This window comes from Macaca thibetana, chromosome 13 (genome assembly GCF_024542745.1).
Source record: "Macaca thibetana thibetana isolate TM-01 chromosome 13, ASM2454274v1, whole genome shotgun sequence".
Taxonomy (NCBI): domain Eukaryota; kingdom Metazoa; phylum Chordata; class Mammalia; order Primates; family Cercopithecidae; genus Macaca; species Macaca thibetana.
This window is the reverse complement of record NC_065590.1, coordinates 83,418,201-83,431,460: the sequence shown is the minus strand read 5'-3', so window position 1 is coordinate 83,431,460 and position 13,260 is coordinate 83,418,201. Positions and strand designations below refer to the sequence as shown.

At 42.2% G+C, this 13,260-nt stretch overlaps 1 protein-coding gene and 1 pseudogene across 8 annotated transcripts in view; both read right to left on the bottom strand.

Moving 5' to 3' along the window:
* ATAD2B (ATPase family AAA domain containing 2B) overlaps positions 1 to 13,260 on the bottom strand; it is a 174,571-nt gene that overhangs the window by 120,590 nt on the left and 40,721 nt on the right. For 5 of the 8 annotated variants that reach the window (XM_050753564.1, XM_050753568.1, XM_050753572.1 and 2 more), the window contains exons 7-9: positions 13,154 to 13,195; positions 10,877 to 10,993; positions 6,093 to 6,168 (exon numbers count right to left, since the gene is read on the bottom strand). In XM_050753564.1, the coding sequence (XP_050609521.1) occupies positions 6,093 to 6,168; positions 10,877 to 10,993; positions 13,154 to 13,195 (235 nt within the window). The remainder of the gene's footprint in view (positions 1 to 6,092; positions 6,169 to 10,876; positions 10,994 to 13,153; positions 13,196 to 13,260) is intronic. The other 3 variants (XM_050753567.1, XM_050753570.1, XM_050753571.1) reach the window with 1 other exon arrangement.
* On the bottom strand, positions 2 to 6,086 carry LOC126933668 (phosphoglycerate mutase 1-like; annotated as a pseudogene).

Genomic DNA, 13,260 nt, shown 5'->3' with positions numbered 1-13,260 from the left:
GAGAATAAAATGCTTAAAACCATTATAATAGCAAACAACTTTTTAAAACACACTGTAATAGCTCAGAGGAAATTCAATCAGCAAATATTTATTAAGATTTGTATCCTCATACAGTTTACATGACGTATAAGTTCTTCATGTAGTAATTACATGAAGCAATAAGTTCTGCAGAAAAAAAAGAAAAAAAAAAAAGGCCTGCAATCCCAGCACTTTGGGCAGTCGAGGTGGGCGGATCATGAGGTCAGGAGTTCGAGACCAGCCTGGCCAACATGGTGAAACCTCATCTCTACTAAAAATACAAAAATTAGCCAGGCACGGGGTAGGCACCTGTAATCCCAGCTACTCGGGAGGCTGAGGAAGGAGAATTGCTTGAACCGGGGAGGCGGAGGTTGCAGTGAGCTGAGATTGCACCACTGCACTCCAGCCTGGGTAACAGAGCAAGACTCCTCCTCGGGAAAAAAAAAAAAAAAGGAGAATAGGAAAGCTAAAATTTTTTTGAAAGAAAAAATCAGGAAGGGAGTCAGTAACCAACTTTTTTTTTTTTTTTTTTGAGACAGTGTCTCACTCTGTCACCCAGGACGGAGTGCAGTGGCAAGGTCAGGGTTCACTACAGCCTCAACCTCCAGGGCTCAAGCGATCCTCCCACCTCAAACCCCTGAGTAAATGGGACTATAGGCACCCGCCACCACACTGGCTAGTTTTTGTACTTTTTGTAAAGAGGGGGTTTTACCATGTTGCCCAAGGTGGTCTCAAACTCCTGAGCTCAAGTGATCTACTCGCCTTGGACTCCCAAAGTGCTGGGGTTACAGACATTAGCCACCGCATGGGGCCAGCAACCAATTTAAATTACATCCAAATTTAGTGAATATCTGTCACTGTTTGATAAATAACATTAGAATCTCAGGAAAAAAAAAAGTTTATCTTTTTTTTTTTTTTAATTTTATCTTTCCCAAATAGTCACAGTCCAGACATTTAAAGAACAAAAGAAAAATAATACACTGGATTACAGAGAACAAGGGCTTTAACTTTCCACTTAAGATAGTTCCATCCTATTTGAACTTCTTATAAAATACATAAAATATTTTGAAGAAAAAAGTAGTTTATAATCAGAACTACTATGGAGAGATTAGGTAATATGCCAGGCTAAAGTCATCACAAAGGAGAAACAATATTTACTGAATGCCAGATTATTAGTATAACTCATGACATCTCTAAGAAACCTAAAAAAATACTATAATAAAACCACAACAAAACTATGTGCTCACAAAGTGTTCCAACTGAGTTCATCATATCCAAATCAAATGCTTCAACCACTTCTCTTAAACTGTACATTCAGTTAGCAATTCCACTAACCAGTAATTTGCCAAAAAAAAAAAAAAAAAAAAAAACCTCAAAAATCATCCTAAATCCCTTTTTGCCCACCACATAATCATTGCCATTGAGTCCTAGCCACACTCCCTGTAAATGTCCCTCATATCGTCTTTTTCTCCACCCCTACCTAGGTTTCACTTACCACCTGCCTAGCCATTTAATCACCCTCAGCTCTGCTTTACTGCAAAAAAAAAAAATTTGCCATGATCTTACCTCGGATCTTGTTACCGCATGAACTGCTCTCCACCTCTGCAATTTTAAAATGTAATGGCCTACTTTTTGAACATAACCTCCTAACATACCAACTTTCAACTCATCAAGGCCTACTATACCTGAGCACCCACTGACTCAGAGTCAACTCCCTTCGAAGCTTAATTTTCTGTCAAGACTCACAGGAAAAGCTATTACTTCAGTTTTTAATCCTCCTACCTGACTCTGTCTCCTTTTCCTTCCATTATACTTGCTAAATTTCAACTCTGTACCAATCCAAGTAATAAAAGTAGAATGCTGAACGGACTAATGAAAATCCACACAACCAGCCGGGCGTGGTGGCTCATGCCTGTAATCCCAGCACTTTGGGAGGCCGAGGCGGGCGGATCACAAGGTCAGGAGATCAAGACCATCCTGGCTAACATGGTGAAACCCCATCTCTACTAAAAATACAAAAAATTAGCCAGGTGTGGTGGCAGGCGCCTGTAGTCCCAGCTACTTGGGAGGCTGAGGCAGGAGAATGGTGTGAACCCAGCAGGCAGAGGTTGCAGCAAGCCGAGATCGTGCCACCGCACTCCAGCCTGGGCAACAGTGCAAGACTCTGTCTCAAAAAAAAAAATCCACACAACCATACAAGCTGGAATCATTGTCAGTAATTTTCTCCAAGCACAAGTAGCCTTCAAAGATGTCCCAAAATCTGTGCATCAGTACTCCACTTCAATGCCCACATGTCCCATTAGCAACCCAGATTTTCTCAACTTCTCCTTAAGATCTTTAGCCCACCTCCTACTCCTTCTCTACTAATCGGAATCCTTTCATTACCTTCTACACCTATTTTTTGTGGGGGAAGAGGGAATTGGTTTTGTTTTTTTTGTTTTTGCTTTCTTTTTTTTTGAGACGGAATCTCGCACTGCCGCCCAAGCTGGATGGAGGGCAATGGCGCGATCTCGGCTCACCGCAACCACCATCTCCCGGGTTCATGCGATTCTCTTGCCTCAATTTCCCAAGTAGCTGGGATTACAGGCACACACCACCATGCCCAGCTAATTTTTACATTTTTAGTAGAGACAGGGTTTCACTGTGTTGGCCAGACTGGTCTCCAACTCCTGACCTCATGATTCGCCTATCTCAGCCTCCCAAATTGCTGGGATTACAAGCATGAGCCACTGTGCCCAGCCTGTTTCTGTTTTCCTGTTTTTAGACAGAAGGTCTCACTCTGTCACCCAGGCTGAAGTGTAGTGGCATGATCATAGCTAATAGCAGGGAGCCACAGCATCCATAGCTTTACGCACAGTCTTTCACCCCCCAGGAACTGCATGCACCTGATGGTCTTCAAGTTCTTGTCAAATTCACAGACAATGGGAATACCAGTCGGCAGGTTCAGCTCCATGACAGCCTCTTCAGAGAGACCCTCCAAATGTTTCACAATGCCCTGAAGGCTGTTGCCATGGGCCACAATCAGTGCCCTTTTCCCTTCCTTTAGGAGGGGAACTATTTCTTCATTCCAAAAGGGTAGAGCTCTGGCTTCGAGAGTCCTTCAGACTCTCACAGGAGGGTAGCTGATCCTCTCTGAGGTCTGCATACCTGCGATCCTTACTAATGTTGCTGTAGAAAGGATGGTCAGGCTCCACTGGAGGTGGTGGAACATCATAGGAGAGCCTCCAGATCTTCACCTGGGCCTCACCATGCTTTGCAGCAGTTTCTGCTTTATTGAGACCAATCAGACCCCCATAGTGCTGCTCAATGAGGCACCAAGTCCTCACTACAGGCAACCACATCTGATCAATGGCATCTGGCACTGTCCAGAGGGTCCAGATTGCTCTCTTCTGCACTGAAGTGAAACAGATGTCAAACTCATAGCCAGCATCTCGCAGCGCCTGCCTGCAACTCTTCACCTCCTCATGGCCCATCGAGCTCAGGTTGGTGTTGTACCAGCCGCTGAAGCAGTTCTCCAGGTTCCAGGTGCTCTTGCTGGGCCGGATCAGCACCAGTTTGTAGGCGGCCATGCCAGTAGGCTGGGGAGGCCCTGCATCAATTTTTGATACTTCCCAATTCTCCAGGAAGATAGTTGCAAAAATTATCTACTTACTCTTTGCAATTTTGGTATTTATCCTCTCCTCTACTTCTTCCTCCCCATCAGGAAAGTTCCCAAGTTAATGTGTGTATTGGGTCTATAATTTATAGAAATGTAATTAATTTGCCAATAACAGCACAGAAGGAAGTTGGTGGGAGAAAAGTTGTATTGGTCTAAGAAAATGACTTCAGATAGTAAACTGAATGCATAAGAAAAAATAAAGAGAACCAAAAATGGTAAATAAATTTAGAAGTTAACAATACCTATAAATATATACAGTCATCCCTTAGTATCTACAGGGGAATGGTTCCAGGACCCTTGTGAGTACCAAATTCCAAGTATGCTTAAGTCCCTTACATAAAAATGGTATAGTGTTTGCACATTGCAAATGGCCTACACACATCCTCCCATATACTTTATTTGAAAATTTATCAAAGACTTAATTTAAGAGTTACCTCCTGTATACTTCAAATCATCTCTAAATTAATTATAATACCTAATACAACACATATGCTATGTAAATAGTCATCAAGCTGTATTTTTTGTTGTTGTATTGTTGGGGTTTTTTCTCAAATATTTTTGAGGCGTGGTTGGTTGCATTCACAGATACAGAACCTGTGGCTAAAGAGGGCCAACTGTACTTGCTAATATTTCTTCTCGTAGCTTCAGTAAAAGCCATTAAATCATATAAAGTAATAATTCCAACAATGTATTGTTAGATCTGTAACACTGTTAGGTGTTATACAAATAACAATAACACAACAAAAAGAGTTGTATACATAATTTCCCAATAAATAACTGAAAAGCCAAAATTCTAGTTGGGACTGGGCACAGTGGCTCATGCCTGTAATCCCAGCACTTTGGGAGGCTGAGGCAGGCAGATCACTTGAGGTCAGGAGTTGGAGACCAGCCTGGCCAACATGGTGAAACCCCGTATCTACTAAAAATACAAAAATTAGCCAGGCGTGGTGGTGCATGCCTGTAATCTCAGCTACTGAGGAGGCTGAGCCAGGAGAACTGCTTCAACTCAGGAGGCAGAGGTTGCAGTGAGCTGAGATCACATCACTGCGCTCCAGCCTGGGCGACTGAGTAAGGCTCTGTCTCAAAAAAAAAAAAAAAGAAAAAAGAGCTTAAAAGCCAAGGAGTATATATACAAAACTATACAAAACGAACTCAAATCATATACAAAAATTAACTAAGTAAATCAATGACCTAAACATAAGAGCTAAAACTATGAACTATTAGAGGAAACCACAGGAACAAATCTTCATGATCTCTGAGTTGGCAATGGATTCTTAGATAAAACAGTAAAAGCATAAGCACAAAACAAAAAATAGGTAACCTGAACTTCATAAAAATTAAAAGTTTGGCCGGGCACAGTGGCTCAGGCCTGTAATCCCAGCACTTTGGGATCACTTGAGCCCAGGAGTTCAAGACCAGCCTGGGCAAGGTGGCAAAATCCCATCTCTACAAACAATATAAAAATTAGCTGGGCATAGTGGCATGTGTCTGTAGTCCCAGTTACTCGGGAGGCTGACATGGGAGGATTGTTTGAGTCCAGGAGACTGAGGCTGCAATGAGCCATGATCATGCCACTGCACTCCAGCCTGGATGACAGAGCAAGACCCTGTCTCAAAAATAAAAAATAAACTTTTAAAAGTAGAAACCTTCCTTTATTTCTATTTTCTTCTACATGTAAAAGAAAGGATAATTAGGGCCAGGCGCAGTGGCTCATGACTGTAATCCCAGCACTTTGGGAGGCCAAGGTGGGCAGATCACAAGGTCAGGAGATCAAGACCATCCTGGCTAACACGGTGAAACCCCATCTCTACTAAAAATACGAAAAATTAGCCAGGTGTGGTGGTGGGTGCCTGTAGTCCCAGCTACTTGGGAGGCTGAGGCAGGAGAATGGCATGAATCCAGGAGGCAGAGCTTGCAGTGACCTAAGATTGCGCCACTGCACTCCAGCCTGGGCGACCTGAAATCCCAGCTACTCGGGAGGCTAAGACAGCAGAATTGGTTGAACCCAGGAGAAGAGGTTGCAGGGAGCCGAGATTGTGCCACTGCCCTCCAGCCTCCAGTCTGGGCGACAAAGCAAGACTCCACTTCAAAAAAAAAAAAAGTGGAAACCCTCCTTTGTACCTACATGTAAAAGAAAGGATAATTAGGGGGGAAAAATATTAAAGATTAACTCGAATCAATGCTTCAAATGAAAGCAATATGGGTCGCTTAGATTCAACTCTGCTAAGAGACCAAAGAGCTGTGTAGCTTCAGTGAACATAATTGTTAAAACGACAAACATTCCAGGCAAACTGTGAATCAGGAAGATAACAGTAGCATGTAGGATGACAACTACTAGTCACTAATTAAATAAAAAAAGACACAATTAGTCTCTTATTGACAAATGCAAATGTTTCCTTTCAAAAACAAACCTTACCTAATATGGCTTCTTCTTGCTGGAGATCTATGAATATCAAACAGCGTGTTTTCCCTCTTTTTTTGATGAGCTGGTACTAAAAGGGAAGAAAAGGATATAAAGAAATAATAAATTGATAAATTAATGTATTAAAGGAGTAGAAATGACTTCAGCTCACTTTTTTTTTGTTGTTATTTGACACGGAGTCTCGCTCTGCAGTGGCGTGATCTCTCGTTCACTGCAACCTCCCCCTCCTAAGTTCAAGCAATTCTCCTACCTCAGCCTCCCAAGCAGCTAAGACTACAAGTGCGTGCCACCACACCCAGCTAATTTTTGTATTTTTGGTAGAGACAGGTTTTCACCATGTTGGCCAGGATGGTCTCGATCTCCTGACCTCGTGATCTGCCCACTTTAGCCTCCCAAAATGCTGGGATTACAGGATAAGCCACCGCACGTAGCCCTGTTAACTTTTTTTTTGATATGGAGTCTCACTCTGTCTCCCAGACTGGAATGCAGTGGTGCGATCTCAGCTCACTGCAACCTCTGCCTCACAGGTCCAAGCGATTCTCCTGCCTCAGCCTCCTGGGTAGCTGGGATTACAGGCACCCGCAGTCATGCCCGACTAATTTTTGTATTTTTAGTATAAATGGGGTTTCACCATGTGGGCCAAGATGGTCTCAAACTCCTGACCTCATGATCTGCCCACCTAGGCCTCCCAAATTGCTGGGATTACAGGCGTGAGCCACTGTGCCTGGCCCCTGTTAACTTTTTAAATAAAACCTAGTCATGTGCCTTCAACTACCAAATGCTGTCTAGAAGCAAAACAAAAATAAAAATTTTGTGGCAATACTATGAAGTTGCAAATAAATATTCTAAACAGATGTTAACGTAATCTTTGTGACTATGAGTTACACAAAGATTTCTTAGGTACATGATCCATTTTTTAAAATGTAGCTGGGTGCGGGGGCTCACGCCTGTAATCCTAGCACTTTGGGAGGCCAAGGCGGGCGGATCACCTGAGGTGAGGAGTTCAAGACCAGCCTGACCAACATGGAGAAACCCTGTCTGTACTTAAAATACAAAATTAGCTGGGCATAGTGGCGCATGTCTGTAACCCCAGCTACTCGGGAGGCTGAGGCAGAAGAATCGCTTGAACCTGGGAGGCAGAGGCTGCAGTGAGCCAAGATCGCTCCATTGAACTCCAGCCTGGGCAACAAGAGCGAAACTCAGTCTCAAAAAAAAAAAAAAGAAAGAAAAAAAGAAATTTAGCACAATCCATTTAAGAAATGATTCATTAAAAAAAAAAATTGTTATAGGCTGGGCATGGTCCCGGGCCTTTGGAAGGCCAAGTCAGAGCATTGCTTTGAGCCCAGGAGTTCCAGACCAGCCTGGGCAACACGGTAAGAACCCAACTCTAGTTTGAGGCACGGCGGATCACTTAAGATCAGAAGTTTGAGACCAGCCTGACCAACATGGTTAAACCTCGTCTCTCTAAAAAATATATATATACAAAAATTAGCCAGGCATGTAGCATGCGCCTGTAATCCCAGCTACTCAAGAGGGTAAGGCAGGAGAATCACCTGATTCCGGGAGGCAGAGGTTAGAGTGAGCTGAGATCACACCACTGCACTCCAGCCTAGGTGACAGAGCAAGACTTTGTCACAAAAGAAGGAAGGAAGGAAGGGAGGGAGGGAGGGAGGGAGGGACAGACGGAGGGAGGAAGGGAGGAAGGAGAAAGGGAGAGAGAAAAAGAGAAAGGAAATAAGGGGTGAGGGGAGAGAGGGAAGGAGGGAAGGAGGGAGGGAAGGGCCGGGCGTGGTGGCTCACAACTTGTAATCCCAGCACTTTGGGAGGCTAAGGCAGGTGGATCAAGAGGTCAGGAGTTCAAGACCAGCCTGGCCAAGATAGTGAAACCCCGTCTCTAATAAAAATACAAAAATTAGCCAGGCACAGTGGCAGGTGCCTGTAATCCCAGCTACTCGGGAGGCTGAGGCAGGAGAATCACTTGAACCAGGGCAGCAGAGGCTGCAATGAGCCAAGAGCGCCACTGCACTCCAGCTTGGGTGACAGAGTGAGACTATCTCCAAAAAAAAAAAAAAAAAAAAAAAGAGAGAAAAAGAAAAGAAAAAAAGAACCCAACTCTACACAAATATTTTTTTAAATTAGCCAAGCATGGTGACATGCATCTCAGCAGGCTGAAGCAGGAGAAGGCTGCAGTGAGCCATGTTTGTGCCCCTGCACTCCAGCCTGGATGACCCTATCTCAAAAAAAAAAAAAAAAAAAAAAAAAAAAGCAAAATGTATAAATTGGAGTTCATTAAAAATTACAAATGGGCCAGGCATGGTGGCTCACACCTGTAATCACAGCATTTTAGGAGGCCAACACGGGTGGACCACCTAAGGGCAGGAGTTCGAGACCAGTCTGGCCAACATGGTAAAGCCCGTCTCTACTAAAAATACAAAAATTAGCTAGGTGTAGTAGCGCATGCCTGCAGTCCCAGCTACTTGGGAGGCTGAGGCAGGAGAATCGCTTGAACCCACGAGGTGGAGGTTGCGGTGAGCCAAGACTGCACCAATGCATTCCAGCCTGGGCAACAGAGTGAGACTCTGTCTCAAAAAATAAATAAACAGGCTGGTGCAGTGGCTCATACCTGTAATCCCAGTACTCTGGGAGGCCAAGGTGGGCAGATCACGAGGTCAGGAGATCGAGACCATCCTGGCCAACACGGAGAAACACCATCTCTACTAAAAATACAAAAAATTAGCCAGGTGTGCTGGTGGACACCTGTAGTCTCAGCTACTCAGGAGGCTGAGGCAGGAGAATGGCAGGAACCCAGGAGGAGGAGCTTGCAGTGAGCAGAGATTGCACCACTACACTCACTTCTGCTTTTCAAAAGATACTATTGAGAGAATAAAAAAGACAAGTAACAGACTGTCTTGTCTTAAAAATATTTGCAAATGACATATCTGTTAAAGGTCTAATATCCAGAACCTATAAGGAATCTCAAAACTCAATAATAAGAAAACAAACAACCCAATTGAAAAAATGGCAAGATATCTAAACAGACATTTTACCCAAGATTTACCACTGTCAAAAAAAACAAAAACAAAAACAAAAACACATGAAAAGATGCTCCAACACCATTAGGGAAATGCAAACTAAAACTATAATAGATACCTGTTAAAATTAATTAAATACTCTGAGTATAGCAAGTGTTGACAAGAATACAGAGCAACTACAGCTCTCATACACTCTTAGTGAAAGTGGTATAACCACTTTAAAAAGAGTTTGGTAACTTCTTATATCTCATCATAAAACCCAGCCTTTCTACTCCCTGGTATTTGTTAGAAATATACAAACGTATGTCCACACAAAGACCTGTTCATCACAACTTTATTTGTAATAGCCAAAAACTGGAATGGATCATAATGTCAAGTAACAAACGAATGGATAAACAAATTGTGATATATCCACACCACAGAATGCTATTCAGCAAAAAAAAAAAAAAGGAATACACAGCTGGGTACAGTGGTTCAAGCCATCACAGTGCTTTGGGAGGCAAAGGCAGGAGAATCCCTTGAGGCCAGGAGTTCAAAACCAACCTGGGCAACATAGCAAGAGCCTGTTTCTACAAAAAAAATTAATTAGCTAGGCATGGTGGTGTACACCTGTAGTTCTAGTTACACAAGGAATTGAGATAGGAGGATAGCTTGAGCTCAGGAGTTTGAGGCTGCAGTATGTTATATTTGTGCTTCCGAACAGCCACTACATCGCACCATGAACAACACAGTGAGATCCCTTCTCTAAAAGATAAACTTTTAATTTTTTCCTTCTCTCAGCAAAAAAAGAAAAAGAAAAAAAGAAAACAACTAAGTTATTGGCCAAGCTGCAGCCACATACTATTTTTGTGACCTCAGGTAAGTCGCTTAATCTCTTGGACCATAAAGATACTTTCCCTAGGCCGTGTACAGTGGCTCACACCTGTAATCCCAGCACTTTGGGAGGCCGAGGTGGGCCGATCACCTGAGGTCAGGAGTTCAGGACCAGCCTGGCCAGCATGGCGAAACCCTGTCTCTACTGAAAAAATACAAAAATTAGCCAGGTGTGGTTGCAAGCACCTATAATCCCAGCTACTCAGGAGGCTGAGGCAGGAGAACTGCTTGAACCCAGGAGATGGAGGCTGCAGTGCACTGAGATAATGCCACTGTACTACAGCCTGGGTGACTGCAGACTCTGTCTCAAAAAAAAAAAAAAAAAAAAAAAGAGAGAGATACTTTCCCTGAAGAATTGCTGTAAATTAAAGTGCTCAGTAAACTATACAGTGTAATACATTAATATGAGCAGTATTACTAAATACAAGGTTCTATAAATAAAATGTACATGCTGTATGTAAATCAATACTGCTACCACATACTTTGACTTTCTTTCAGTTGCATCTGTGTGCACAGAAGTATATGTAGTAAAAGATACAGTATATAAAACCCATAAGAGATTTCCTTCTTTTAAATTTGGCAATACTAATTTTTTAAAAAGCAGTGGCACATTTTTAGTAGAGACAGGGTTTCACCGTGTTAGCCAGGATAGTCTTGATCTCCCGACCTCGTGGTGGCAGGCACCTGTAGTCCCAGCTACTTGGGAGGCTGAAGCAGGAGAATGGGGTGAACTTGGGAGGCAGAGCTTGCAGTGAGCTGGGATCGTGCCACTGCACTCCAGCCTGGGCAACAGAGGAGTTGCCAAAAAAAAGCAGTGGGGCAGAATAAGTTACTCAACTAACAAAAATAAAAAAGTTATTTACAGTTGCCTACCTATTGGAGGTGCTTGGTATCGATCCACTGTTTTTCTCTGTCTCAAATTATATGGTCTATCATTTTCTTCTCCTTCTGCCTCTTCAACTTCTATATCTCCATCCTCCTCTTGAGATTCTAGTTTCCCACACACAAAAACAAAAGAAAAAAGCATTGTTTTAATCCAAAAGGATTAGTCTACTCTAGAACTGAATATTTACACTTTATCCATTACTCTTTTTGCACAGGTGACATTTAAGTGCCAACATACTATGTAAAGCATATGTAATTAAAAATCAACCTAAATGGATGTAAAAGAAAATACTTTCCCTGCCAGTGATCAATACAATTATCTGCTAAATAAATTAATGTGATCATATTTTATCTCTTGATTTACTTAGGAACTTTGATTCGCTTTGGTCATACAACGCAATAATAGAAAACAGACTTAAAATTTTATCCAACTACAGCAAACCTCAATCAATGCTCAATTAACCACTAAATTAGTATTCAAATACCCTTGGTAATTCAAAAAAATATGCTTATAGGTAATTACTAATGTTACAGCAAGAGCAACTTATGTTGGGAGTGTAATGATTTGTTAGACCTGTTGATCACAATTAAGCATGGATTAGTTACATTTTGGTAGCAAAGTGCATGTACGCATTGAGATGGAGCATGAAACAGACTTCTAGGGTATTGGTAATAGTTTATTTCTTGACATAAGTGATCATTTTATAATTCTTTTTTTTTTTTTTTTTTGAGACAGAGTCTTGCTGTGTCGCCAGGCTGGAGTACAGTGGCGTGATCTGGGCTCACTGCAACCTCTGCCTCCCGGGTTCAAGCAATTCTCCTGCCTCAGCCTCCCAAATATGTAGCTGGGACTACAGGCATGTATCACCATGCTTGGTTAATTTTATATTTTCAGTAGAGATGGGGTTTCGTCACACTGACCAAGCGGGTCTTGAACTCCTGACGTCAGGTGATCTGCCCGCCTCGGCCTCCCAAAGTGCTGGGATTACAGGCATGAGCCGAAATACTATTTTTTAAAAATGATTTGGCTATAGCTACAATGTAACATCTAAGTCCAGTTAAAATAAGAGTCTAGCTGGATGCTAAGGCACCTGCCTGTAGTCTCAATTACTTAGGAGGCTAAGGCAGGAGGATGGCTTGAGCCCAGGAGTTTGAGTTCAGTCTGGGATAACACAGCAAGACTCCATCTCTAATTTTTTTACTTTTTATTTTTTTGAGACAGAATCTCGCTCTGTCACCCAGGCTGGAGTGCATGATCTTGGCTCACTGAAACCTCTGCCTCCCGGGTTCAACCGATTCTCATATCTCAGCCTCCCAAGTAGCTGGGATTACAGGCATGCACCACAATGCCCAACTAATTTTTGTATTGTTGGTAGAGACAGGGTTTCACTATGTTGGCCAGGCTGGTCTCAAACTCCTGACCTCAAGTGATCCACCCGCCTCAGCCTCCCAAAGTGCTGGGATTACAGGGGTGAGCCACCACACCCGGCCTCTATTTAAAAAAAAAAAATTTTTGATGAAAATTAATAAGCATATGAACCCCCAAATGCAATATGTAACTTTTTAACCACAAGAACTGTCAATATAACACAATCATATTAAAGCATAGAAAAAAATATAAAGCTGGCAGTGATACTTAGGGAAGCAGAAGACTAAAATTGCAAAGGGCTGGACGTGGTGGTTTATGCCTATAAACCCAACACTTTGGGAGGCTGAGGCAGGAAGACTATTTGAGCTCAGGCGATTAAGACCAGCCTGCGCAACAAACATATTGACACCCCATCTCTATAAAAATTACAAACAATTTAGCCGAGCATGATGGCATGTGCTTATGGTCCCAGCTACTCAGGAGGCTGAGGTAGGAGGATTGCTTGAGCCTGGGAGGTCAAGGCTGCAGTGAACTGTGATTGTGACAATGCGCTCCAGCCTGGGTGACAGAGTGAAAAACTGTCCCAAAAAAAAAAATAAAGAACCTGCCAAGGACTTTATATTTTACTCATGACATCAGAAAGCATTATTTGAAAAATTTTTATTGTTAGGTTGTACAGAAAAATCAACACACACAGTATTTATCTAAATAATACTATAAAATACTTGTACCTAAATAAGTTATCTAAATATCCAAAACATTACTTTTTGAAAAATGTCTGTACCATAACACAATATTACAGGCAAAAATTCTAAATATGGCATATCTACTTTGGAAACTCTACAAAGATATTCAGTTAATGAAAAGGCAAAAATCACATTATAAATCTGTCTCACCTATACTGATTTTCTCCAAAGGAAGCAATTTAGAGGTTCTAGCTGTAACAACAATAATATTTGCTCAATAAAGTGCCTTCATTAGAAATATCACCTCTTCAAAACTG